At 37.0% G+C, this 24709-nt stretch overlaps 1 protein-coding gene across 1 annotated transcript; it reads left to right on the top strand.

The window, feature by feature from the left end:
• The first annotated feature begins 283 nt into the window (after positions 1-283).
• Positions 284-24292, top strand: LOC109089584 (adenosine deaminase domain-containing protein 1-like). Its single transcript, XM_042737949.1, has 12 exons — positions 284-344; positions 876-1039; positions 1487-1621; positions 1707-1874; positions 4808-4882; positions 5056-5181; positions 10808-10931; positions 11663-11833; positions 21185-21417; positions 21489-21723; positions 22794-22925; positions 23910-24292. Exons 2-12 carry the CDS (start codon positions 883-885, stop codon positions 24022-24024), a joined length of 1671 nt encoding a protein of 556 aa, XP_042593883.1. The 5' UTR covers positions 284-344; positions 876-882; the 3' UTR covers positions 24025-24292.
• The last annotated feature ends 417 nt before the right edge of the window (positions 24293-24709 follow it).

Here is a 24709-nt window from a genome sequence, read left to right as displayed (position 1 = left end):
GGTCACCAGTTGCTCTTTTCCACTTACTGCAAAACATAATGCAAGTAAAATAGGATGCAAATAAAATGTTATCTCAACTTTAAAATACATAGCCTATCTATCTATCTATCTATCTATCTATCTATCTATCTATATATTTTTATATCTACTTTAAAATACATAGCCTATCTATCTATCTATCTATCTATCTATCTATCTATCTATCTATCTATCTATCTATATGTGTTTGTCTGTCTATCTATATTTATATCTATCTATCTATCTATCTATCTATCTATCAAGTGTGTGTGAGTGATTGTGCGTCAGAGTCAGTTGTGTTGTGACTTGTGAGTGAATAGTTCAGGGTAAGTGCGTGGGCGTGTGTGCATATGAATTAGCATGTGTTTGTGTTTGTTTGAAGATAAAATGTTAAAATTTAGCGTTTTAGTGACCGGTTATAAAAATGAGCATCAATACAAGTTTGTTTCCATTGTATAGTTGAGCTAGATTAGGCGTGCTAGCAGCGTGACTAGCGTCTTAATCGGCGCTATTTCACTTAAATTCCTTTTTATTTCGCACTAACATGTCACATGCATTACTGCGTTTAACGTTATATGACTAAATGAGTTTTATGCGAGTTTGGGAATTAATACATGCGATTTAAACGTAGTTAGAAGAACTGGAGAGTCACGCGCTCTTCTTCTATGTTTAATTATCAGCGTTCTAAAAACAGCAGCGTCATTACGTTCTAAAAACAATCAGGAATTACAGACTAATATTACATCATTTACACGATTTGTGATGTGAATTTTCCTGTAAACACTGCCTGTATATGTTTATTTTTCTTTCTAATAACTGCTGTCTAACTTTATTGTGTTATATTTCTGTCTCTAAAGCTGTTAGATGAAGATGATGATGAGGGGTTCATCCTCAAGAGGGTCCAGCATGGCCCACAACCACTGGACAAACATCCCATCCCATCCACCTTTCTCAGACTTGAGTGACATCAACAACAACAAATGTCTTCCAGGACAACCATTGAGCACCGCCACCAAAATCAGTTAAGCGTTAAGGCTTTGTGTTTTGTTTTAGTCTACCTTTTTTAATTTCTTCAGCTTTTTTAGGACTAAAATTCTAAATAAAAAGGCCAATTAAGAGTGTTAAAAATGTATTTCCATTGACAAATGACTTTGTGTGTTTTAAAGTCAACATTAAATGACATTTGCATCTTATTTTACTTGCATAATGTGTTGTATTTCTGTACGAGTGAAGGGTTAGAGGAATTGGTGGCCTCAGACAAAAATGAAAGTAATTTAGGCCAAGACATGTTTTTATTTGGAAAACTGCACCAATGAATCAAACACAATTGCATCAGGAACATGCATTTGTTGCATTAACATGCATTTGTTGTTTAGACTTAGTGATGTTGTTATCAGCTCCAGAATGTATTTACAGTCACATCATGTTATATTAATAATGTCCACTGCCACTTTTGTGTCCTTTGCAGATTCTAAACCGAAAACCCTTCCCCGTGAACATATTGACAGATATAAGCGAGGAGATACGCACCCAGTGTCTGCGTTGTATCAGCTATCTCAGGTTCTGCAGTTTCAACTGGATATGAAAGAGACTGTTACCACCAGTAAGTGATATCCCTCCTGATTTTATGTAATGCATTGTCCAGTTCATTCGTGCATTCAAGTTTTCTTTCCTTTGTGTCTGAGCAGCAGGAATAACAGGGTTTTACTTTGCGTTCTGTGCTGTGATTGATGGAGTCCAGTATAAGACGGGAATGGGCATCACAAAGAAAGAAGCCAGGGCCAAAGCAGCTGAACTGGCCCTTGAAGAGCTCATTGCAAGTCTAGAAAATGATGGGATTCCTTCAGATGTTTCTGGTAATGATCAAATAATGATTTTAGGCCTCTTACTACCAAATAGAAAACAGAAATTCATATTATTCTGAATGAACTGATTAAATTTGAGCACGTTGCAAGTCAGATAAAAGCTTCTGCCAAATTCTGAAATGCATAGTATGTTATTCATAAAGAATCATAATTGAATGAATACATTTTTATATTTATATACATACACAAACACACATTTATATTTAGTCACTTATATGTATGCATACTACTTTGGGGTCAGTAAAAAAAATGAAATTAATTTATTCAACAAGCCTATATTAAATTAATCAAAAGTGAAATAGTAAATACTTTTACATGGTTATCAGATTTACATTTAAAATAAAGGCTGTTTTAATTGATGAACTTTTCATTCATCAGCAGTTAATCCTGAACAAGAAAAGGGTCACTGTTTCATCAAAAACATGAAGCAGTACATCTGTTTTCAACACTGATAATTAGAAATGTTTCTTGAGCAGCAAATCAGCATATTAGAATGATTTCTGAAGGATCATGTGACACTGAAGACTGGAGTAATGATGCTGGAAATTCGGCTTTGATTACAGCAACAAATTACATATTTAGATATATTGTAATAGAAAACAGTTATTTTAAATTTGTTTGATTTATTTATGATCAACTGTACAAATTGTGAATAAAAACAGCCTTGATGCAATGATGTGGAAGTTTAAAATTTCAATATTTATATCAGAATACAACATAGATGACATATCAAAAATGTTTTAAACTGAGAAAATGTGTCATTTTAAGGGAAAAATAAGTTACAAATTTAAATTTCATGGCATCACCACATTTCATAAAAAGTGAGACATTTTGATGGGTCATGTTTACCACTGTGTGGCATCCTCTCTTCTTTTTCTAACAGTCTGCAAACGTCTGGGGACTGAGGAGACAAGTTGCTCAAGTTTAGGAATATGAAATGTTGTCCCATTCTTGTCTAATACAGGCTTCTAGTTGCTCAACTGTCTTAGGTCTTCTTTGTCAGATCTTCCTCGTTTTAATGTGGCAAATGTTTTCTATGGGTGAAAGATCTGGACTGCAGGCTGGCCATTTCAGTACCTGGATCCTTCTTCTACGCAGCCATGATGTTGTAATTGATGCAGTATGTGGTCTGGCATTGTCATGTTGGAAAATGCAAGGTCTTCCCTGAAAGAGACGACGTCTGGATGGGAGCATATTTTGATTCTAGAACTTGGATATACCTTTCAGCATTGATGGTGCCTTTCCAGATGTGTACAGCTGCCCATGCCACACGCACTCATGCAAACCCCATGCCATCAGAGATGCAGGCTTCTGAACTGAGCGCTGATCAACAACTTGGGTTGTCCTCCGTGTCCTCTTTAGTCCGGATGACATGGCGTCCCAGTTTTCCAAAAAGAACTTCAAATTTTGATTCATCATGACCACAGAACAGTTTTCCACTTTGCCACAGTCTCATTTTAAATGAGCCTTGGCCCAGAGAAAACAGTAGCATTCCTGTGATGCAGTGCCGTCTAAGGGCCAGAAGATCACGGGCATCCATTATGGTTTTCCGGCCTTGACCCTTACGCACAGAGATTGTTCCAGCGATTCTCTGAATCTTTGGATGATATTATGCACTGTAGATGATGATAACTTCAAACTCTTTGCAGTTTTTCTCTGAGGAAACTCCCTTTCTGATATTGCTCCACATATTTTTTTCGCCGCAGCATTGGGGGGAATTGGTGATCCTCTGCCTATCTTGACTTCTGAGAGAGACTGCCACTCTGAGAGGCTCTTTTTATACCCAATCATGTTGCCAGTTGACCTAATATCTTTGCAAAATGGTCCTCCAGCTGCGCCTTATCTGTACATTTAACTTTTCTGGCCTCTTATTGCGACCTGTCCCAACTTTTTTGGAATGTGTAGCTCTCATGAAATCCAAAACTTGAGCCAATATTTGGCATGACAGTTCAAAATGTTGCTCACTGTTTAACATTTGCCATATGTTATCTATATTCTATTGTGAATAAAATGAGAAGTTTATGAGATTTGTAAGTTATTCCATACCTTTTTTTACTCACAATTTTTGTACAGTGTCCCAACTTTTTTGGAATCGGGTTTGTATTTTAAATTTTAATAATATTTCACAATTATTACTGTTTTTACTGTATTTTTTATCAAATAAATTGCAGCCTTGATGAGTGGAAGAGGTTTCTTTCAAATATATATATCAAATTTATTTTGAACATAGTTTTGACCGTTATCAATTGCCAATGATTAGATATTTATATTGTTTTTAATAAAACAAAAGGTGAAACACCTGACTTCAGCTATGTGGTTTAACCCTAGATTGCTGCTATATTGTTTATTCAATAATGGTCTGTTTTGTAAGCTTTCTTTCCATAGAATCAATGCAAGCAGTTAGTCAGCCGTTCCATTTTTAGTGTAAATATGCAAACTTCGAAATGCAATGTGAAAGTTTCCCCAGATGAAAGAGAACATCCTCGCTGTTCTCCCTCCCATCGAAACAGACCCACAGTCACTGAAACCGTGGTGAAGCTTTTTCCTGTTTGAGGTGGGGGTGCAGCATTTTTTTTAATGCAAAAAAACAACAACAACACATTCACACATTGGGGTGGTGCTGCAATCTTATTTATTGCATCTTTTTAGTCTTTTTCTATTGCAATTGCATAAAGCCAGTAAACATTTTATTACTTGCATTTTATATTTTACTTGTTGATTTGAACAAACCCTTAACCCGAATAGTTAAACTTTGAGTGCAAAACGTTAAGTCCTGCACCGTTTGATCTTGATTGGACTTGTGCCAATGGAATCATCTACAGTTAAACTGTTATGAATATCTCAGCAAATGCCCATGCATTTTGCACAAGCCTTACTCACAAGCCTTACACAAAGTGTTTTATTGTTTAATTTTTTTTTTCCAGAAGGACCACCTCCACTGCCAGTAAGAGAGAAGGACTCAACAATCCCAGAAGTCCATTCTGGAAGAGCTGTAATTGGTAAATGAGTTTTTCAAGTCTGGATGTGTTTAATGGCCCAATTAAGAACAACTATATTCAAAGCGCAAATATTTTAGCCATAATAAACTCTGATGTCAGAGCAACTAATAATGTCGGATTTGGAAATGTTTGTGAACGTGACTAACAATTTCATTCTGGTTGGTTTAATGCAGAAAGAAAGAATCCCATTAAGGATCAGGTGCCCAGTGTGGTGAGGGAGATGTACACCAAGCTAATGGACAGTTACCCAGAATTCTCTGGCTGTGGCGGAACAGTGGCTGCATTTGTCATGCTGTCTCGTAAGTCAGATGTACAGGATGTCAGACCACAGATTTGCAAGTCATGTGACATTTAAAGGTGTTCTTTGTCACCTAATAATCTATCTTGCACAGAATCTGCATCGTCAGAACTTTCGGGTGAACCTCAAAAAAATAGGTCAACAACATATTTAGGCTCATGTTTACTCCAAAATCAAAACAATTTTTTAAAGCCTATTAACCTATTATACTTCTTGCATTTTTGCCTTTTTTACTACAACAAAGAAATTCAAATTGCTATAATGCAAAAAGTACTTTTTAAAATTATTTATTCAACATTTGTTGTTCAACCTTGAATTTATGCTGATTTATAGTGATTTTATTATTTTATTTTAAATATTAATACAGTGATGAGAATCGACTTTGAGAAAGCATAAGCAAAGCATAGATTGTTACGTTTATGTAAATTTGAATAATTGTCTTAAAAAACCATGTTTCAACAAAAAAGTAATTGATTTCCTTTCATTGTCCCTTACTTATCCTTACTTTGAGGGAAAATGTGACACAGACAGATTGTTATAACCTTTATTTTTCATGAGATTCCTCTCTACAACAATGGCAACATCAAACACTTTAAATATTGTGCATACACCACCTGCATAATTATTAGGCACGTTGATATTCTGATATTTTTTTTCCAAGCACATTTTACCAATTCCAAACCACATCAATCTTAAAAACTACTATTCATTTTGTATTTAATCATTTATATTTATATAGGCATGTTTTCTTTTACAGATAAAATGAGCCAAAAAAGAGCTTTATCTCAAACTGAAAAGTCAAAAATTATTAAATCCCCATGAGAAATATTCAAAACTAATGCAATACAGAAATTGCAAAGTTAAGACATGAACATTGGACTGCAAAATGCACACTGGGTCAGCGAGGTCAGAAAAACAGGTGGAGAAGAAGACACGTTAAGTGCAAAAGATTTAAGAGTTAATGTGAAGAATTAGGTGTAAAACCATCAGGAAACATTGTCTCCAGCCCCATCATTTTCCAGAACTGCAACCTTCCTGGAGTCTCCAGAATTACAAGGTGTCAGGTTCTCAGAGACTTTGCTTGGGTAAAAAATTAAAAAAAATTACACTCACTTAATAAGAATAACATGCTGAAGTATGCTGAAAATATACTATTTTTTTTTTTAAAGGCTTTATCGACAGATAAGTTGTGAGTGACTCTTGAAGGATCAACACCACATCCTCTTGTGGCAGTAAGTTTTAGGAGTTCATATTTAGTCAATCCTGCAAGACAGACTTTTCAGGATAGAAGATGGAATAAAAATGAGCTCCTAAAACTTACTGCCAGATTCTGGAAGATCAGCTCTTCACAACTTATCTGTCCATAAAGCCTATAAAAAAATAGTCCAGATACGTCTCGACTATGGTGTTTATAATGTTTTAAACATTTTGTTTTATTGGCATGAATGAACCATAATAATAAAATGCGACATGAGCCTATGTGACATGTCTTTTTCCCTCTCAAAACAATTTTATGCGAGTAGCATTTTTTTAACAATGCAGCAAACATTTGTAAATATCTTAAAATACTTTAATGTCTTTAAAGCGTTAACAGATTTTTTATTTTGTTTAATAGCCTGTAATTTGGCCAAAATACTAGAAAAGATGATGCTGTGTATAAGCGCAGCGGGTTAAGATACCAGATCTCTTCCTTTTTTTTCTTTTCTTTTTTGAGTAGAAAATTCTGTACTTTATCATTATTATTAGGCTATTGTTTATTATTATTATTATTATTATTATTATTATAGGCAAAGAAAAGGTTAAAAAAAAACAGAAATAAAATAACCAGTATTTTTTTATAGGCAAACCGGTTTCAGAGCGATAATAATACAGAGGAACGCAGGAACAGAAACGTTAAAATATTGATTGAGTGAACCGATTGGATTTTCTTTTTCAATTTTCAAGCCCTGATTCCAACTGTTGCTGCCTTTAGTCTTCCCTTCAGCTGGGGAAATTCATGTTCAATCAGATGTAAATCTGGAGATTGATTTGGTGCAATCTAAGACTTTATATTTCTTTGCCCTGATAAAGGCCTTGACTGAACTGGCAGGGTGTTTTGAGTCATTGTCCTGATGCAATATGAAGCGCTTTCTGATAAGTCTGGTGGCATTTTCTTGAACATTGGTAGCCAAGATGTTTCTGTACACTTCTGCATTCATTCTGCTCCCGTCATCATACATTAAGTCATCAGTAAAGTTCAGAGGGCCTGTTCCGGAGACAGCCATGCATGCCCATGCCATGACATCACCTCCACCAAGCTTTACAGATGAGGCTGTATGCTTAGGATCATTTACAGTTCCCTTTTTTCTCCACACTTTTGCTTTGACTTAGATAAAGGTTAATCTTTGTCTCATCTGTCCATAAAATTCAGTTCCAAAACTCTACTGGCTCAACTTCGAGCTTTTTTGCAAACTTGAATCTTGCCTTTCTATTTTTGGTGCTGGTCAGAGGTTTGCATCTTGATGTGTAGCTTCTGCAATTCTGTGTCAAAGTCTCCTGCAGACTGTAGATTGTCAGAGCATCACCTCAGCTTTCTGGAGGTTGTTGGTTATTTTACAGACATGTATTTTTAGACATGTAATATATATATATATTAGAGATGTGCGGATGATGGTTAAATCTGCAGGTGCTGCGGATAATCCACAGGTCGGGTGAAAAAAAACAAAATATTCTGATTAATTGCAGGTGGATGAGATAAAATCATTAAAGGGATAGTTCACCCAAAAATGAAAATTATGTCATTAATGACTCACCTTCATGTCGTTTCAAACCCGTGAGACCTCCGTTCATCTTCGGAACACAGTTTAAGATATTTTAGATCACGAGAGCTTTCTGTTCCTCCATTGAGAATGTATGTACTGATACTGTCCACGTCCAGAAAGGTAATAAAAACATCTTCAAAGTAGTCCATGTGTCATCTGAGGGGCGTTAGAAATTTTTTTGAAGCATCGAAAATACATTATGGTCCAAAAATATCAAAAACTTCAGCATTGACTTCTCTCCCGGGTCTGTTATGAGCGCGTTCACAACACTGCAGTTTAGTGATATCCGGTTCGCGAACGAATCACTCGATGTAACCGGATCTTCTTGAACCAGTTCACCAAATCCAACTGAATCGTTTGAAACGGTTCGCGTCAACAATAAGCATTAATCCACAAATGACTTAAGCTGTTAACTTTTTTAACATGGCTGACACTCCCTCTGAGTTCAAATAGTTCAAATAAACCAATATTGTTAGTATTTCATTTTTTAATAAAGTTTTTTTTTCTGAAAAATTTTATGGAATTTTGTATGTTATTGATTATGTTAGTGATTAATATCTGTCGTTGGGAAATGACAGCTTGTTTTCCCTTTGAATGAAATAGATTTTTTTTTTTTAGTCAATTAGCAGATATTTGGGTAACACTTTAGAATAAGGTTCCATTAGTTAATGTTAATGTATTAATTAACATGAACAAACAATGAACAATACTTTGTTAATGTTATTTAATGAAAATACAGTTATTCATTGTTAGTTCATGCTAATTCACAGTGCATTACCTAATGTCAACAAGCACAGGATTGTTCTTGCTTAGTTCATGTTAACTTAAGTAGTTAACTAATGGACTCTTATTCTAAAGTGTTTTTATTATAAACTCACTTCATTTTGATCAGTTTCTCTTAAAACAAGACTACTTCTCTTCTGTCATTTTGCTTCTTAAGTAAATGTTTCTTGATTTAGAATCTTTAGACATTTGCACTGGAAAACAAGACAGTGTGATCAGAAGGTGCAGCGAAAGTTATTTCCATATTCTAGTGTTAGTGGGAACAGTTCAGTTTTGTAAAATTAATTAAAGTCATGGAAATTTTCTCTGAAGTGTTGCTAACACAGCTCATTAAGAAAACATATTAACATATTGCATTTAATTTGATTTCTTTTTTACTTTTTTTTTTTTTTTTTGCTCTGTCTTAAAAAGTCTTAATTTTACCTTCAGAAAATCTGCAGAAACTCTGTTTAAGTGTAACTGTTAAATTGAATTAATTCCAGTGATTAGTACGTGACATCCAAATGCGAATCTTTGCTTATCACAGTAATCCTTATCCTTATTTCACAAATAAATGAAAAAGCCATGGATTTTCATTGGTCAAAAGGTGTGGGAACCCTGCATGACAGGATGTGTAGAGAATTCAGACAGGGATGAATGAAGATATGTAAGGCATGAAGAGGTCAATGGGACAGACGGGAGCATGACTAGAGCAAGTGTGTGTGAAGAATGATCTTGTCTCGTTCACACTCAACCACTTCCCACAAGACGTTTTGGAAAATAGTACTTCCTGCAGAGCTTTATGGGAACTTTTGACTGTAATAGAGACTTCTATTGTTCATATGCAATGTAATAAACAAATGTTACCTGTTCCTTGTATTTATAACATCATTGGGGCACTTAGTTATGACAGTAGGTTGGAATTTCCACAGTAAAACTCTTAGTATAGACAGTGAGACGTTAAATTATGTTGCACCAAATATAGAAATATGCCGCAATAGGAAGTCCTTAAATGATTTCCTTTGAGCCTTTCATCATTTTTCTTTATCTTGATGCAATTCTGAAGCTAAACCAAATAAACTAAAACACAGGAAATGTCTGAAGTTGGAAGATTCATAGTGATATAGGTAACATCCACAGGATGTTTAAATGTGCGTCCTGCTGTGTAATTTTAGACAAACTAAATGGCCAAGGAAGGTAATGAGAGGTCTTACCCTGGTTGGAAAGCTTGTTTTTGGAAACATTTACAGTAAAAGGAAGGGAATTGGTAGACATTCCCAAGTGGCGGTTAGATTTCCCTAAATAGCTTGTGTTTGTTGATAAGTTTGTTTGAAAGTGATCAGATGAAGAAAACACATGTTAGGCATTCACAAAACTTTTTCCGGCATTTTTCAGTTTTAAACTGGGCTCTTTTTGACACTTTTATTAAAAACACACACACACACACACACACACACAACAGGTCTTATGCTGAAATTCAGCATTGCTTTCACAGGATAGAAGACAGTTATTTTAAATTGTAACATTTCACAATATTACTGTTTGACTATTTTTTTAATCAAATAAATGAAGCTTTGGTGTTGAAGAAAACAGTCACATGTTAGGCCTTCTATAAGTATAAAGTAGATTCTATGGTTGCTTATAATTCTTACCAAAATAATTCCACCACCACAGGAAATAAATTAAATTTTAAAATAGATATTTAAATAAAAAACAGTTATTTTGAATTATGAAGATATTTTACAATACTGTCAAAAACAGTAAATGAAGCATTAGTGATAGATAAAACGATCACAATATTGGACTTTTCGTCAAGCATTGACATTTACTTAACGTTCTTCACAATACTTATTTTAGAGTGGACTTTTGGCATTTGTAATATTTTCTTGTTGTTATTTTCTTGTATACTGATGCATTTGAAATCTCTAATTATTACACTTTGGTGTATAACTCACAACACAAAATTTCCAAGCACAACTTGCTGATGTTAGTGTTCTTGTAAGTCCATTAGCTAGTGTTCATTTGTTTTGACCTAATCCCTAGTGCCATGTGTTTCGTCTGCAGCTGCTGGATGTGAGGTTGTTGCTCTTGGCACAGGCAGTTCTAATACCAAATCCAGTCCAGCACCCACAGGAAGAATCCTGCATGACTCACATGCAGTAGTAACCGCGCGGAGATCATTAATGAGGTAAGTGGGATTTATAGTTACAGGTGGTCATCATATTCATGAATGTTTGTTGATGGCCAATTCAGAGAAGATCTGACTCTTTTTAAAAAGTCTTTTGCAACTGTGGTTTGCTCTTTTTTTAACACTGCCATCAAAGGTTTGGACACACTTGACTAAATTTGGTTTTCTCATGATCTAAAAAACCCTTTGATCTAAAGGCTTTTTCTTAGATTCTTGAAATGAAACAGTGTTTGGAAAAAGCATTTATTGCAAGTAGATGTGTTGGACCGGCTGGTGAAGGACCAACATATACATCTCAAATGTATTTTTCTGAAAGAAATGAACACTTCCATTCAGCAAGGATGCAGTAAAATGATCAAAAGGGACATTAAGGACTTTTATGTTGTTGCAAAAGATTTCCATTTCAAATAAATGCAGTTCATTTGAACTTTCTATTAATCAAAGAATCAAAACATTTATCACATTTTCTAAAGAAATGTTTCAACATGCATAATAATAATAAATGTTTTTATTATTAAATATTAGATATTAGAATAATTTCTGAAGAATCATGTGGCACTGAAGACTGGAATAATGATGCTGAAAATCCAGCTTTGATCACAAGAATAAATTACATTTTAACATATATTCACATAGAAAACCATTATTTTAAATTGTAATAATATTTCACAATATTTATTCACAATTATTATTATTGTATGGAATTTAAATCTGTTTTGAATGTGCCGTAGGTTTCTGTACAGGAACCTGTTGCTGTTCTTCAGTAAGAATAGTGCTCTGGAGGAAAAGTCAGTCTTTCAGCAGGACCAGACCACGAAACTCCTCAGCCTCAAAAATCACTTCACTTTACACCTCTACCTGAGCCAACTGCCCAAAGGAGCAGCGCAGATACCGTCTCAACTGTATGTACACTCACAAACAGAGGCTATTTACATCAAATTTAGCAACATATCTGAGACATCAAGATAAAATTCTGATTGTAATGTAAATCAATGAGATCTTTATAACAGTATAGCAGATACTTACATAAAATTATATAAATATCAGTTTATATTTCCAATAATGTTTTAGTAGGGTGATATTTTCAGTGGAGGTCAAAAGTTTCAGAATCTGCAAAATGTTAATTATTTTACCAAAAGTAAGAGGGATCATACAAAAATGCCCTAAAAAAAAAAACATGTCTTAAACTATATTGCGCTTAAAATGGCTGCAGTTATTGTTGCTAGAGAACAGAGAGCGTGTGGTAGAAGGGAGAGGATTTTTTCCACATGTATTAATTTATTTGGAATGCCAGAAGAACACATTATTCATTTCTAACATATCGTCTGCCAAGCCATGTTATTTTTAATTTGCTTCAGGAAATTAAAGATAACTTTGAAACCCCAACAAGGAGTCACGCAATACCAGATCTATTAAAACTTCTAGCAAACCTTCAATTTTTGGACTCCGGTTCTTTTCATTGTACTGTGGCTTATTTATTTCTTTGTTTAATCACGACTTCGCTAACTTGTGCTGCGCTTGGTACAAACCCTATTCCAAAAAAAATTGGGACACTACAAATTGTGAATAAAAACAGAATGCAATGATGTGGAAGTTTCAAATTTCAATATTTTATTCAGAATACAACATAGATGACATATCAAATGTTTAAACTGAGAAAATGTATCATTTTAAGGGAAAGATAAGTTGATTTCATGGCATTAACACATCTCAAAAAAGTTGGGACAAGGCCATGTTTACCACTGTGTGGCATCCTCTCTTCTTTTTATAACAGTCTGCAAACGTCTGGGGACTGAGGAGACAAGTTGCTCAAGTTTAGGAATAGGAATGTTGTCCCATTCTTGTCTAAGACAGGCTTCTAGTTGCTCAACTGTCTTAGGTCTTCTTTGTCACATCTTCCTCTTTATGATGCGCCAAATGTTTTTCTATGGGTGTGAAGATCTGGACTGCAGGCTGGCCATTTCAGTGCCCGGATCCTTCTTCTACACAGGCATGATGTTGTAATTGATGCAGTATGTGGTCTGGCATTGTCATGTTGGAAAATGCAAGGTCTTCCCTGAAAAGAGACGACGTCTGGATGGGGGAGCATATGTTGTTCTAGAACTTGGATATACCTTTCAGCATTGATGGTGCCTTTCCAGATGTGTAAGCTGCCCATGCCACACGCATTCATGCAACCCCATACCATCAGAGATGGAGGGGAGTTGGTGATCCTCTGCCCATCTTGACTTCTGAGAGACACTGCCACTCTGAGAGGCTCTTTTTATACCCAATCATGTTGCCAATTGACCTAATAAGTTGCAAATTATTCCTCCAGCTGTTCATTATATGTACATTTAACTTTTCCGGCCTCTTATTGCTACCTGTCCCAACTTTTTTGGAATGTGTAGCTCTCATGAAATCCAAAATGAGCCAGTATTATAAGTTTATGAGATTTGTAAATTATTCCATTCCTTTTTTACTCACAATTTGTACGGTGTCCCAACTTTTTTGGAATTTGGTTTGTACATTGCGTTGGTCGATATGTAAATGAGATTTGTGTTCTTTAATTTGCGCATTGTTAGTAAATCACCCCCAAAAAACAGATCTACTTTCTAATCAAAAATTTCCCCTCCCATTGGTGCTGTTTTGGAATTGCGCTCTTGTGCTAATTTGCCCCGCTTAGTAAAACTGGCCCTAACTTCTGTAGCCTCTGAAGGGTGGTACTAAATTAAAAAATATGATATGCAAAATAAGAAAAATTTATACATCTTTATTCTCTTCAAAAGTTTTCACCCCCCGGCTCTTAATGCATGGGTTTTCCTTCTGGAGCATCAGTGAGCAAAACCAAAGAATTTGTGGGACCTGAAGGATTTTTTCTGAAGAACAGCAGGCAGTTTAACTGTTCAGGACAAACAAGGGGCTCATGAACAACTATCACTAAACAAAAAAAACAGCTGTGGATAATTCAGGTAACAACACAGTATTAAAGGGGTCATATGATGCAATTTCAATTTTTCCTTTATCTTTTGAGTTAAAGGATCTTGGTGCATAAAGAAGATCTGTAAAGTTGCAAAGACTAAAGTCTCAAATCCAAAGAGATATTGTTTATAAAAGTTAAGGGTCAACCACGCCCTCCTAAAATGGCTTACATGTCTACATCACTATGTGGGAAGATTTGCATAACACCCGCCAAATGTTCACGCAAAGAAAGAAGGCATAACTGTTATTCTCTCTGTTGTCATGTTGTGGAGTCGCTGTGTTTCGTTGAAGTGAAACTTTGTTTGGCCTTACAAAAGAGGACATGACTAGAATTTAGTCATTGTTATATGCTTAAACTGTTTTATATCTATAGATTTTATTTTAGGCTAGTCATGATGATTTTAGAAGGCTAAATTGATCAAATAAGCTCACTGTCTGCAGCTTGCTGCTTGGTCGTAACTTTAAAAAAAAACCCTAAAACTTATATTTAACGAAAAAAAAAAATGCTCCAAACGTTTTTCTAAATTAACTTAATTAAAAAAAAAAGCGGATCAGAGTACAGATCAAGTGCTTCTTCCTGCAAATTCCTTGCGACTTCAGTGTCTGCAAGGATTCTTTTGGGGAACGGATTGGTTTGTTTTTGTGTATTTATTGAACATTATCTGTTGACATACTGAAACCTAGCCTGGTAATTAATAAAAATCACACACACACAAAATAACCCACCCCCCTCCCTCCATATGTTTAATGGACTGTCCCTCTCCCTTGCGCGGGAAGGTTTTTTTTTTGTTTTGTTTTTTTTTCTTTCTTTCCAGCAGCCCCTTGAACACATGACGGAACAGTGGCATCTGCAGATGCATGGCTGTATGCACTGTGCGTTGTACATGAGCGCTCAGACTGACCTGAGATACAGGCCATATATAAAAGCTGTTTTTAAAGCATTTGCTGTATGGATTAAAAAAAAATTGGCTAATAAATATATTCACATATCAGACAAAATTGCATTCAAAACGCATTAGGTATTCAAAACAGAGCAACATAAAAATCAGAATATATAAGCAGCTATACAATTAAAGGACAAAGTTTTACATATATGCCATTATAATTTGTGTTTTATTTTTTAATTGTACAGAATTATAAAATAAAACGCAGATTTTAATCGGGCCTGTTTTAGGCCTTTCCTTATTTTTATATTTTAGACATCCATCAATTATGGTGATGAAAAAAAAAGACTTGCCATCTCCTCATTGGATGTGCCTTTAGAGAGAAATGCACGGATTACACAATGAAAGAGTTTATATTTTCAATTTGAATTATTGCGTTTAAAAGTAGTAATTTATAGCTTTCTATATATTTCCATCATGCCTGTGAGGCAATTCCCTGAGATTAGGTTCATCACTGTGAAGCGCTCTTGTTTAAGATGAGACGGCAGAAAGTGTTTGTTTTATTTATTTTATAAAAGTACAACCTTCTGTTGACATTGTGAGTGTACACAAACAAAAGTAGACCTTTACAGTTTGGAATGACGTATTACTCTTACCCTTATGAGCAAAAATGACTGCCTATTTTGCAAGTGATAGCCCTGGGCCTCCGTGTCCTGCAGCTTCCACTCTCCGCACAAACGATTGGATATGCGTCTAACAGAGCACATTTATCTAGGTTAAATGTTTAAACTAACTTTGTGATATGCTTGAACTGTTTTATATCTATAGATTCTATTTTAATAGGGTAGTTATTGTTGGTTAGGGATGGATTGATTGATAAATAGTATGTTATGATCTAATTGTTTTCTGCTGGTGGTTTGTTGGTTATTTTAAAAAACAAAAACTTACATTAAACGAACAAAAAAATGCTCCAAACGTTTTTCTAAATTAACTTTATAATAAAAACGAAACAAAATATAATCACTTTTCCATTACATACAAAACTGGACTATTTTAATAGTTGAAACAGTAGTATATAATTCTTTTGGAAGGGTTGGCTAGGGTCTACATTTGAAACCCGTGCAGGGCTCTAATCTACTTCATCCAACGCTGTTTTGTTCTCTGTTGTTTTGTGTGAGCGTGCTCTTTATATAAGCATTTATATTACTTTCACTAGCAAAAAAAAAAAAGTACGGTGATGACCTCAACACCGCGGTTGGCATCTAATTAACGTGGTAATGCAGTTATCGTCACAGGCCTAGTTTATGCAGCATGATACGCAATGCAACGCATAAAAAGGCAGTATAAGTCATTTTAATCAGTAATTATGTCCCCACTGGATGCAACAAATGCCTCGTTTGTAATGGGTTTTATTTGTTTTGTCCGGATCACAAACGAATCTTTCTATTTAACCGGATCTTCTTAGTGAACCGTTCGAACCAGTTCACCAAATCGAACTGATTCGTTTGAAACGGCTCGCGTCTCCAGTACACACTAATCCACAAATAACTTAAGTTATTCGGTTTATAAACGTGCCTTACGCTCCCTCTGATGATTAATATGTGTGTTTAATGTTTTATTGAGTATGTGGTATCAGTTCATTGACTGAACTGCTAAAAGAGAACTGATGATGGGATGTGCACTAGCAGAGCAGCTGGACTGAGTCTTGTGCTGCTGGCCTGGGAGACTGCATAGTATGTTAAGGGTCGAAACATTTCCGTCACACACTTGAGGCATTCGGCTAATCACAACGCACTGAATAGATGGCCAATCAGAGCACACCTCACTTTTCAGACCGATGAGCTTTGTAAAAATCGACATTTTTCAGAAGGCTGGGCAAAGAGGAGAAACAATAATGTACATTATATTGGAAAATAATGTGTTTTTTTAACCTTAAACTGCATAAACGCATTGCATTACACCAAATACACAAAATAATGTTCTTTTTAGCAACTTCATATGACCCCTTTAAGAGTAAACTTTTAAACAGGTTCATTTTTATAAATTCAACTATTATTTTCTCTTATGGACTATATGTAAACATCTTTTATGTGAAATATCTTATTCAGGTCAGTACTAAATAAACAACATGCATTTTGTATGATCCCTCTTATTTTGGTAAAATAATGAACATTTTGCAGATTCTGAACTGTAAATGCTTAGTTTTGTCATCAAAGCTCTCTAGTTTCAAAACATAATGCAGTGCAATACAGTGATGATTGAGGGATAAACAAATAAATGTTCCTCAGAAACCTGATTATCATGGTTTAAAAAAAAATTATAATAATATATGGATAAAAAAGTAAAGCTTAGCTGCTTCAGACTTGAAATATTACTAACAATATAAAAGTTATTACATTTTTTGAAGAAAAATCTGTAAAAAGTTCACAACAGAGAAACACATGAACCACCAGCAGTGCAGAGTAAGTGAAGCTATGATTTACAGAATGTACAGTGGGGTTGCTATATACAGTACTGAGCAGAGTATATACAGAATATAAATAGGAATGCAGTGTAGGATTGTATATACATTATGAACAGAGCAATGTAGGATTATATGTACACATTATGAACAGCAGCAATGTGAGAACTGGTAATAAATACAGTTGGATGAATGTGCAAAAAGTATTGTTAAAATGTATTCTATGTAAAATAACAGTAGAGCAATTATATTTTTATAGAACAGTTTACTGTGCTTTGTACAGTAACAACTTAGTTTACAGTGCGATAACTAGAACAGTGTGCAATCTTTGCAAAATATGAGTAGTGCAAATACATGTATGTAAAGTACTTTGACCAGTGCAGTAATAAAGTACAGTAGGTGCCGGTTAGATTGGTGGTGTGGCGTTCAGGAGGGTCACGGCCTCGGGGAAGAAGCTCTTCCTGAGCCTGCTAGTCCGAGAGCGTAGGCTCCTGTAACGTCTGCCGGATGGAAGGAGAGTGAAAAGTCCATGGTTTGGGTGAGAGGCATCCTTGATGATGTTTCTTGCCCTGCCCAGACAGCGCTTGTGATAGATGTTCTCAATGGAAGTTAACTGGGTGCCGGTGATCCGTTGAGCAGTTTTCACCACTCGCTGGAGTGCTTTGCGGTCAGATGCAGAGCAATTGCTGTACCATACTGAGATGCAGTTTGTGAGTATGCTCTCAATGGTACAGCGGTAGAATTCCACAAGGATCCTGGGATTCAGGTGAACTTTCTTAAGGCTCCGTAAGAAGTAAAGGCGCTGCTGTGCCATTCTGACCAGGGTGGAGGTGTTTTAGGGACCAGGTGAGGTCATCAGAGATGTGGATGCCAAGGAACTTGAAACTTGACACACGCTCCACTACAGCTCCGTTGATGTAGATGGGTGTGTGTGCATGACTACTAGCCCGCCTGAAGTCCACAATGATCTCCTTTGTCTACTGGGTGTTTAGTTCCAGATTGTTGGTGGCACACCACACAGCCAGGTGCTGCACCTCATCCCTGTAGGCTGACTCATCATCATCTTTGATCAGATCTACCACCGTGGTGTCATCTGCGAATTTGATTATGGTGTTGGAGCCATAAACAGAACGCAGTCATGGGTGAAAAGGGAGTACAGGAGAGGGCTCAGTACGCAGCCCTGTGGCACGCCGGTGTTCAGGGTGATGATGGAGGAGGAGAGGTTATCTAATTTAACAGACTGAGGTCTGTTAGTCAAAAAGTCTAGAATCCAATTGCTGATGGATGTGCTGATTCCAAGCTGGCTGAGCTTGGAGATCAGCTTGGGAGGGATTACAGTGTTAAATGCAGAACTGAAATCAATGAACAGCATTCTCACATGTGTGTTTTGACTGTCCAGGTGGGTGAGGGCAGAGTGAAGTGCCGTTGAGATGGCGTCCTCTGTTGATCTATTGCGGCGATAGGCAAATTGAAATGGGTCTAGTGTAGCAGGGAGACAGGATTTTAAATGGGATGCAATCAGCTTTTCAAAGCACTTGGCAATGATGGGGGTGAGTGCGACAGGACGGAAGTCGTTAGGGACCGAGGCAGAGGAGTGCTTCGGTACTGGTACGATGGTGGAGGTTTTGAAGACAGTGGGGACAGTTGTTTGGGCCAGGGACAGATTGAAAATGTCCGTGAAGACCTCAGCCAGTTGCTCCGCACAAGCTTTAAGCACACGACCAGGTATTCCGTCAGGTCCAGCTGCCTTCCGTGCATTCACCTTACACAGAGTGGAGTAAACAGCTGAGGTGGAGAGTGTGAGAGGCAGTTCATTGGGCTGATGTTCAGCTTTGAGGGAGATCTCCTTATTATTTTTTATCAAAACGAGCATAAAAAGTGATTGAGCTCGTCAGGGAGAGAGGCAGAGCTGGAGGGGGGGGTACAGTGTTAGGTGGTTTGTAATCTGTGATGGATTGTATGCCTTGCCACATACGTCGGGGGTCTGAAGAATTGAAGTGTTCTTCAATCCTCTGTTTATGTGTGAGTTTGGCCTGCAGCAGATACCCTTCCTCAGGTTGGCTCTGGCTGAGCTGTAAGCCTTCCGGTCTCCAGACCTGAAGGCTGCATCTCTTGCTTTGAGCAGGAGGCGAACCTCTCTGTTCATCCAGGGCTTCTGATTGGGGAAAATTTTTATTTTTTTGTGTGTGGTCACTCTGCCCACACAACTGTTGATGTGCTCCAGGACAGAGTTGGTGTAAGTGTCAATGTTAATTCGAGAGTCTGTGGTGGCCTGGGCAGCAAACTCACTCCAGTCTGTGTGCTGGAATTGATGTTGAAGAGTGGAGTCTGCACCTTCCAGCCAGATTTTAACAGTTCTTATTGTAGGTTTCACACATCTGATGACCGGGGTATACTTGGGGAGCAGGAACAAAGAGAGATGGTCAGACTGACCCAGGTGGGGGAGGGGTGTGACTTTGTAGGCATCAGTCACATTAGTATAAACGTGGTCCAATGTTTTATGTCCCCTTGTAGTGCAGGAGACATTCTGATGAAATTTAGGGAGAACAGATCTTAAAGTGCAGTGATTGAAGTCCCCAGAAACAATAAAGGCTCCATCCGGGTGCAAAGTTTGTAATTTGCTAATAGCAGCACAAAGTTCTTTCATAGCCACGTTAGCATTAGCGTCTGGAGTTACATAAACTGCAGCAGCAACAATGCAAGTAAACTCACATGGTAGATAGAATGGCCTGCACTTGATAATCAGGAACTCCAGATCAGAGCAGTAGGTATCAACAATGACAGAGTCTGTGCACCATGATTTGTTAACATAAATGCATACTCCACCACCCTTGTTTTTACCCGAGGTTGCTGCTACTCTGTCAGCCCTGAAGAAAGAGCGTCCATCCATATGCACCACGCTGTTTGGGACATCGTTGCAGAGCCATGTTTCAGTGAAAAACATAACATTACAGTCCATAAGCCATTTCTGTGTGAGGGTCCAGATCTTTAGTTCGTCCATCTTGTTCAGTGGGAAGTCGTGGCCTAATGGTTAGAGAGTCGGACTCCCAATCGAAGGGTTGTGAGTTCGAGTCTCGGGCCGGCAGGAAACAGGGTGGGGGGAGTGCATGTACAGTTCTCTCTCCACCTTCAATACCATGACTTAGGTGCCCTTGAGCAAAGCATCGAACCCACAACTGCTCCCTGGGCGCCGCAGCATAAAATGGCTGCCCACTGCTCCGGGTGTGTGTTCACAGTGTGTGTGTGTGTTCACTACTCTGTGTGTGTGCACTTCGGATGGGTTAAATGCAGAGCACGAATTCTGAGTATGGGTCACCATACTTGGCTGAATGTCACGTCACTCACTCACATTCACTCACTCACTCACTCACTTTCATCAGAGACCGTACATTGGCAAGGAAGATGCTGGGCAGAGCTGGTCGATGTGGATTTAGCCTTAGCTTAGCACGCAGCCCTCCACGCTTTCCCCGTCTTTGTTTACGGTCTTGACGCCGAGCACTTCCGGTCGGTGCGAGTGATCCGCTTGTCCGCGGTGATCTCAGTCGCTCCGGCGGGAGTTCGCTGAAGTCGAAAGGATGGTCTAAAACTACGTTGGAACACCGTTTGTTGATGTCCAAAAGTGACTGTTTACTATAGCTGTAGTTCGCATAACTGAATCGCGCGAACACGAATGAAATAACCAGGTAAAGTAACACTATTATCCGAAATCTGGTAAGACACTGAGCCTCGCGATGTGTTCGCGCTGCCATCTTGATCTTATATATATGCACATTTGTGCATATATAATTCTTCATTTGTGCATGCATGCATTGTGGCCTTTATATTGAAGAAGTACTGTATGGCATGAACATGCTTTTCAAGCAAAAGAAGAAATAAGGTTTCTTAAATTACAAATGGTATATCTGCTTTTCTGAAGCTAAATGACAGTTGTCGTCTTTGTTCTCTAGCCGCCTCAATCCTCTGTCCATCTCTGCGTGGGAGGTGAATAATCAGATCGGCCTTCATGCGGTTGTGGAAGGGAAGGTTTTCTCCAAGTTCTCCAGCTCGTATGAGCAGATGGGCTCACATGTGGTCAGTATGTCGGCCACCGATAAGATCATGCAGTGGCAGGTGTTGGGCTTCCAGGGGGCGCTACTGAGCCACTTCATTGAGCCGGTCTACGTGAGCAGCATCTTCATTGGTAAGTTGGAGTAAAGCCCAATGATGATCAGTTTAGTTGCTGTTAATGCATTTTGTACTTGTTTTGCTTAGGCGACGCGAGCTGCAGCGATACTCGCGGTATGGAGATGGCAGTGAACCAGCGTGTGGATGGCATCACCTCAGCACTTCCCTTGTACTACTGTGTCTACCGGCCACACATCAGCTTGGTGTCCTCAGCTGTGCCACCGGACGCGCACCCTTCCCAGAAATCCCTCAGCCTTAACTGGAGCCATGGAGACCTTTTGGTGGAGGTAGTCAATGCTCTAGATGGGAAGTCTACTGAAGAGTGAGTGTTATTCGTCTATTGACTATTTTCTGTTAACGTGCAAGACTTCTGATTCATTAGCCTCTGTAGGTAAAAACCTAAAACAATAACAAAATGCAGTGACGGAGTTAAAAGTATTTGCGCTACCAGCAAATATGTTTATTATTGTGATTAATACATTAAAGAAGTAGTTTATGCAAAAATGGAAATTTGCTGAAAATTTACTTATCCTCAGGTCATTGTAAATGTAGTTTGTTTCTTCATTGGAACAGATTTGGGGAAATTTAACACGGTGAGTGGGTGCCGACCGAATGAGAGTCCAAACTGCTGATAAAAACATCACAAGTAATCCACACCACTCCAGTCCATCAATTAACATCTTGTGAAGTGAAAAGCTGCATGTTTTTAAGAAACAAATCCATCATTAAGGTGCTTTAATTTTAAACCATTACAAAAAATGATGCTCGATCTGTGCATATTTCTCTCCTGATTCAGACAAGATGACTTGTTCAGTGAAGAAAACAATATTTTCCATAGAGGACTCGTATTTTAGCTCGAAGCGGTGCTTTAAAGTTAAAAATGTCTTAATGATGAATTCGTTTCTTACAAACATGCTGCTTTTCTCTTCATAAAACATTAATTGATAGATTGTCATGTCAAGGTGTGTGTATAATTTAAGGATTGAAATGTTTTTATCAGCTGTTTGGACTCTCATTACGACGGCACCCATTAACTGCAGAGGAACCACTGGTGGTTTGAGATGTCATGCTCAAATTTTTCCAAATCTGTTTCGGTGAAGAAACAAACTACAACTTGGATGGCCTGAAGGTGAGTACAGTTTCAGAAAATTGTATTTTTAGGTGAACTAATTCTTTAAAATATTATGATAACAAATACCAGTTAGAATATAAAGCAGAATAACACGCTGTTTTTTTATAGGTAAAATAACTGAAAGTGAATGACACTGGAAGCTTTGCCCATTCAAGTTACAAATAGCCACAACGATCTTAACATTAAAACTAAGTTGGATAGTCATGTCGCACTAATAAGCTTGGCATGTCTTCAGGCTAATTTTTGTGTGTTTGTTTCAGTTCTCCATTTAAGAGCAGTCCAGCCTTGGCTAGCCGACTTTGCAAAGCAGCGATGTTGAGTCGGTTTAATTTGGTCGCTAAAGAGGCCCAGAGAGAGGAGCTGCTCACCGCTGTGACCTACAGAGAGGCCAAAGTAAGGCATTCTTCCTTATTTACATTCAGGAAGGGCTGCATGATTTGGGGCAATAATGTAATTGCGATTTTTCTTACAAAAAAATTGCAATTTAAGATATGGCAATCATTTGATTTTTATTCTTTAAATGTTCAGGGACCTACTTTCTAAAAAGCATGTACAATTAGATTCGATCCTTAATACCATGGATTTTATCCTACATCAAAAGTGAGAAACAAATCGGGATTAATAAAAGCAGAAATTGACGTGAAAATATTATTTTGCATATGTCAAGTGATAAGCATGCTTTTTTATTTTTGGTGCATATATACCAGTTTTGCAATTAACTTAATGTTTTTTATGAAAATGTAAAGATAAATAGGCAGTCACAATGTGCATTAATAATTATATGAATAAATGTGCAACATTTTAACACATTTTTATTAATGACGTAATAATCACAAATTACATTATAATAATGATTTCCTGAAAATTATAAAGGGCAAAGAGAGAAGAACATTTTTGTGCATATGGTCATTTATATATCGTTCATAGGAACATTTTGGAACATGTGATAAGATATGATTGCTACTAATATTTTATAAAAATTATAAACAAAATAAGAAATACTAGTATTTTAATATTTTACTGTGAAATAAAAAAAATGTATTTAAGAAAAATAATATAATAATTTTATTTTACAGCATAACTGTAAAATTACAGTACTAACATTTATGACTGTCAATCACTTTGTCAAATGTTAAACCATCAAGATTTATTTTGGCGTAATACTGCTTGTGTGTAAATGAACACGGTGCCACACTTCACTCAGAAACACGAAATACATGTATTTATTTAATTAAACTGCAGTCTTTGCGATTTGATAATCACACAAAGCCATAACACAGTTTCAGCTGTATTTTGATCAGTCATGCATTCCTACGTTGTGATAAAGCTGACGTCACGCTTGACCACATTGACCATCTCATTTTTTATTGAACGTCAATGATGGCAAAGCCGTACCAGGAAGCAAAGAGTGTGCTGAAGTCTTACCTGGAGAGGAAGGGCTACGGCCAGTGGGTAGAGAAACCGCCGATCAGTGACCATTTCTCCATGTGAGAACCACCTACAGATGCCATGAGCCACTGCGATGGCATGTTTAGTTTTTTATGTTGAAATTGCATGCTAAATTACTTTTTGGTTTGCATGTTTGTTTTGTTCAGTCGTGTTGTTTCTCGATGGCAAAAAGTGAGGCACTTACAGACAACAGATGTACATATGTTTGTGGACTGGGGAAAACTACCGGATTTGAAGTTTCTTTACACAAGTGCAAAGATATAAAATAAAACCAGTTCAAGACAGACCATAGTGTCAAATTAAAACAAAAGGGGGTGTTCTGTTTTGTTTCCAAGGCAAATGAAAATAAAAGTTTCTTTTGGTCATTCGTTTTCTTTACTGTCTGGAATGCCATATTTAAAGGAGTCATATTATGAAGGCATCGACTTTTCTTTGATTTCTCTTGATTTATAAAAGATTTAATTGTATTCTATTGACTTTCAGTGTTCATAATTTCCTCATCAGATCAAAATGAAACCAATTTGTTCTGAAAACCTTGGATTTTTGATGTCAGTAACTTTGACATATACAGTACACTTGTGTTTGGTGTTATGAATCCTGCCTGTCCAGTAATGATGGCATAACGAGGAAACAGGATAGATACTGCGATTCATAAACAGCAGAAGAACTAACTAGAACAGCTAACTGTGGTGAAATCAGTCTCAGTTACATTTTTAAAAAATATATA

This window comes from Cyprinus carpio, chromosome B14 (assembly GCF_018340385.1).
Source record: "Cyprinus carpio isolate SPL01 chromosome B14, ASM1834038v1, whole genome shotgun sequence".
Classification (NCBI taxonomy): Eukaryota; Metazoa; Chordata; class Actinopteri; order Cypriniformes; family Cyprinidae; genus Cyprinus; species Cyprinus carpio.
This window is presented reverse-complemented; position numbering and strand designations above follow the sequence as displayed.

Coding starts and splice junctions, on each gene's coding strand:
- LOC109089584 (XM_042737949.1), top strand. CDS start 883: ATGAAGATGATGATGAGGGGTTCATCCTCAAGAGGGTCCAGCATGGCC. Junction 1,875..4,807: donor GATTCCTTCAGATGTTTCTG/GTAATGATCAAA, acceptor TTTTTTTTCCAG/AAGGACCACCTCCACTGCCA. Junction 22,926..23,909: donor GTGACCTACAGAGAGGCCAA/AGTAAGGCATTC, acceptor TTATTGAACGTC/AATGATGGCAAAGCCGTACC.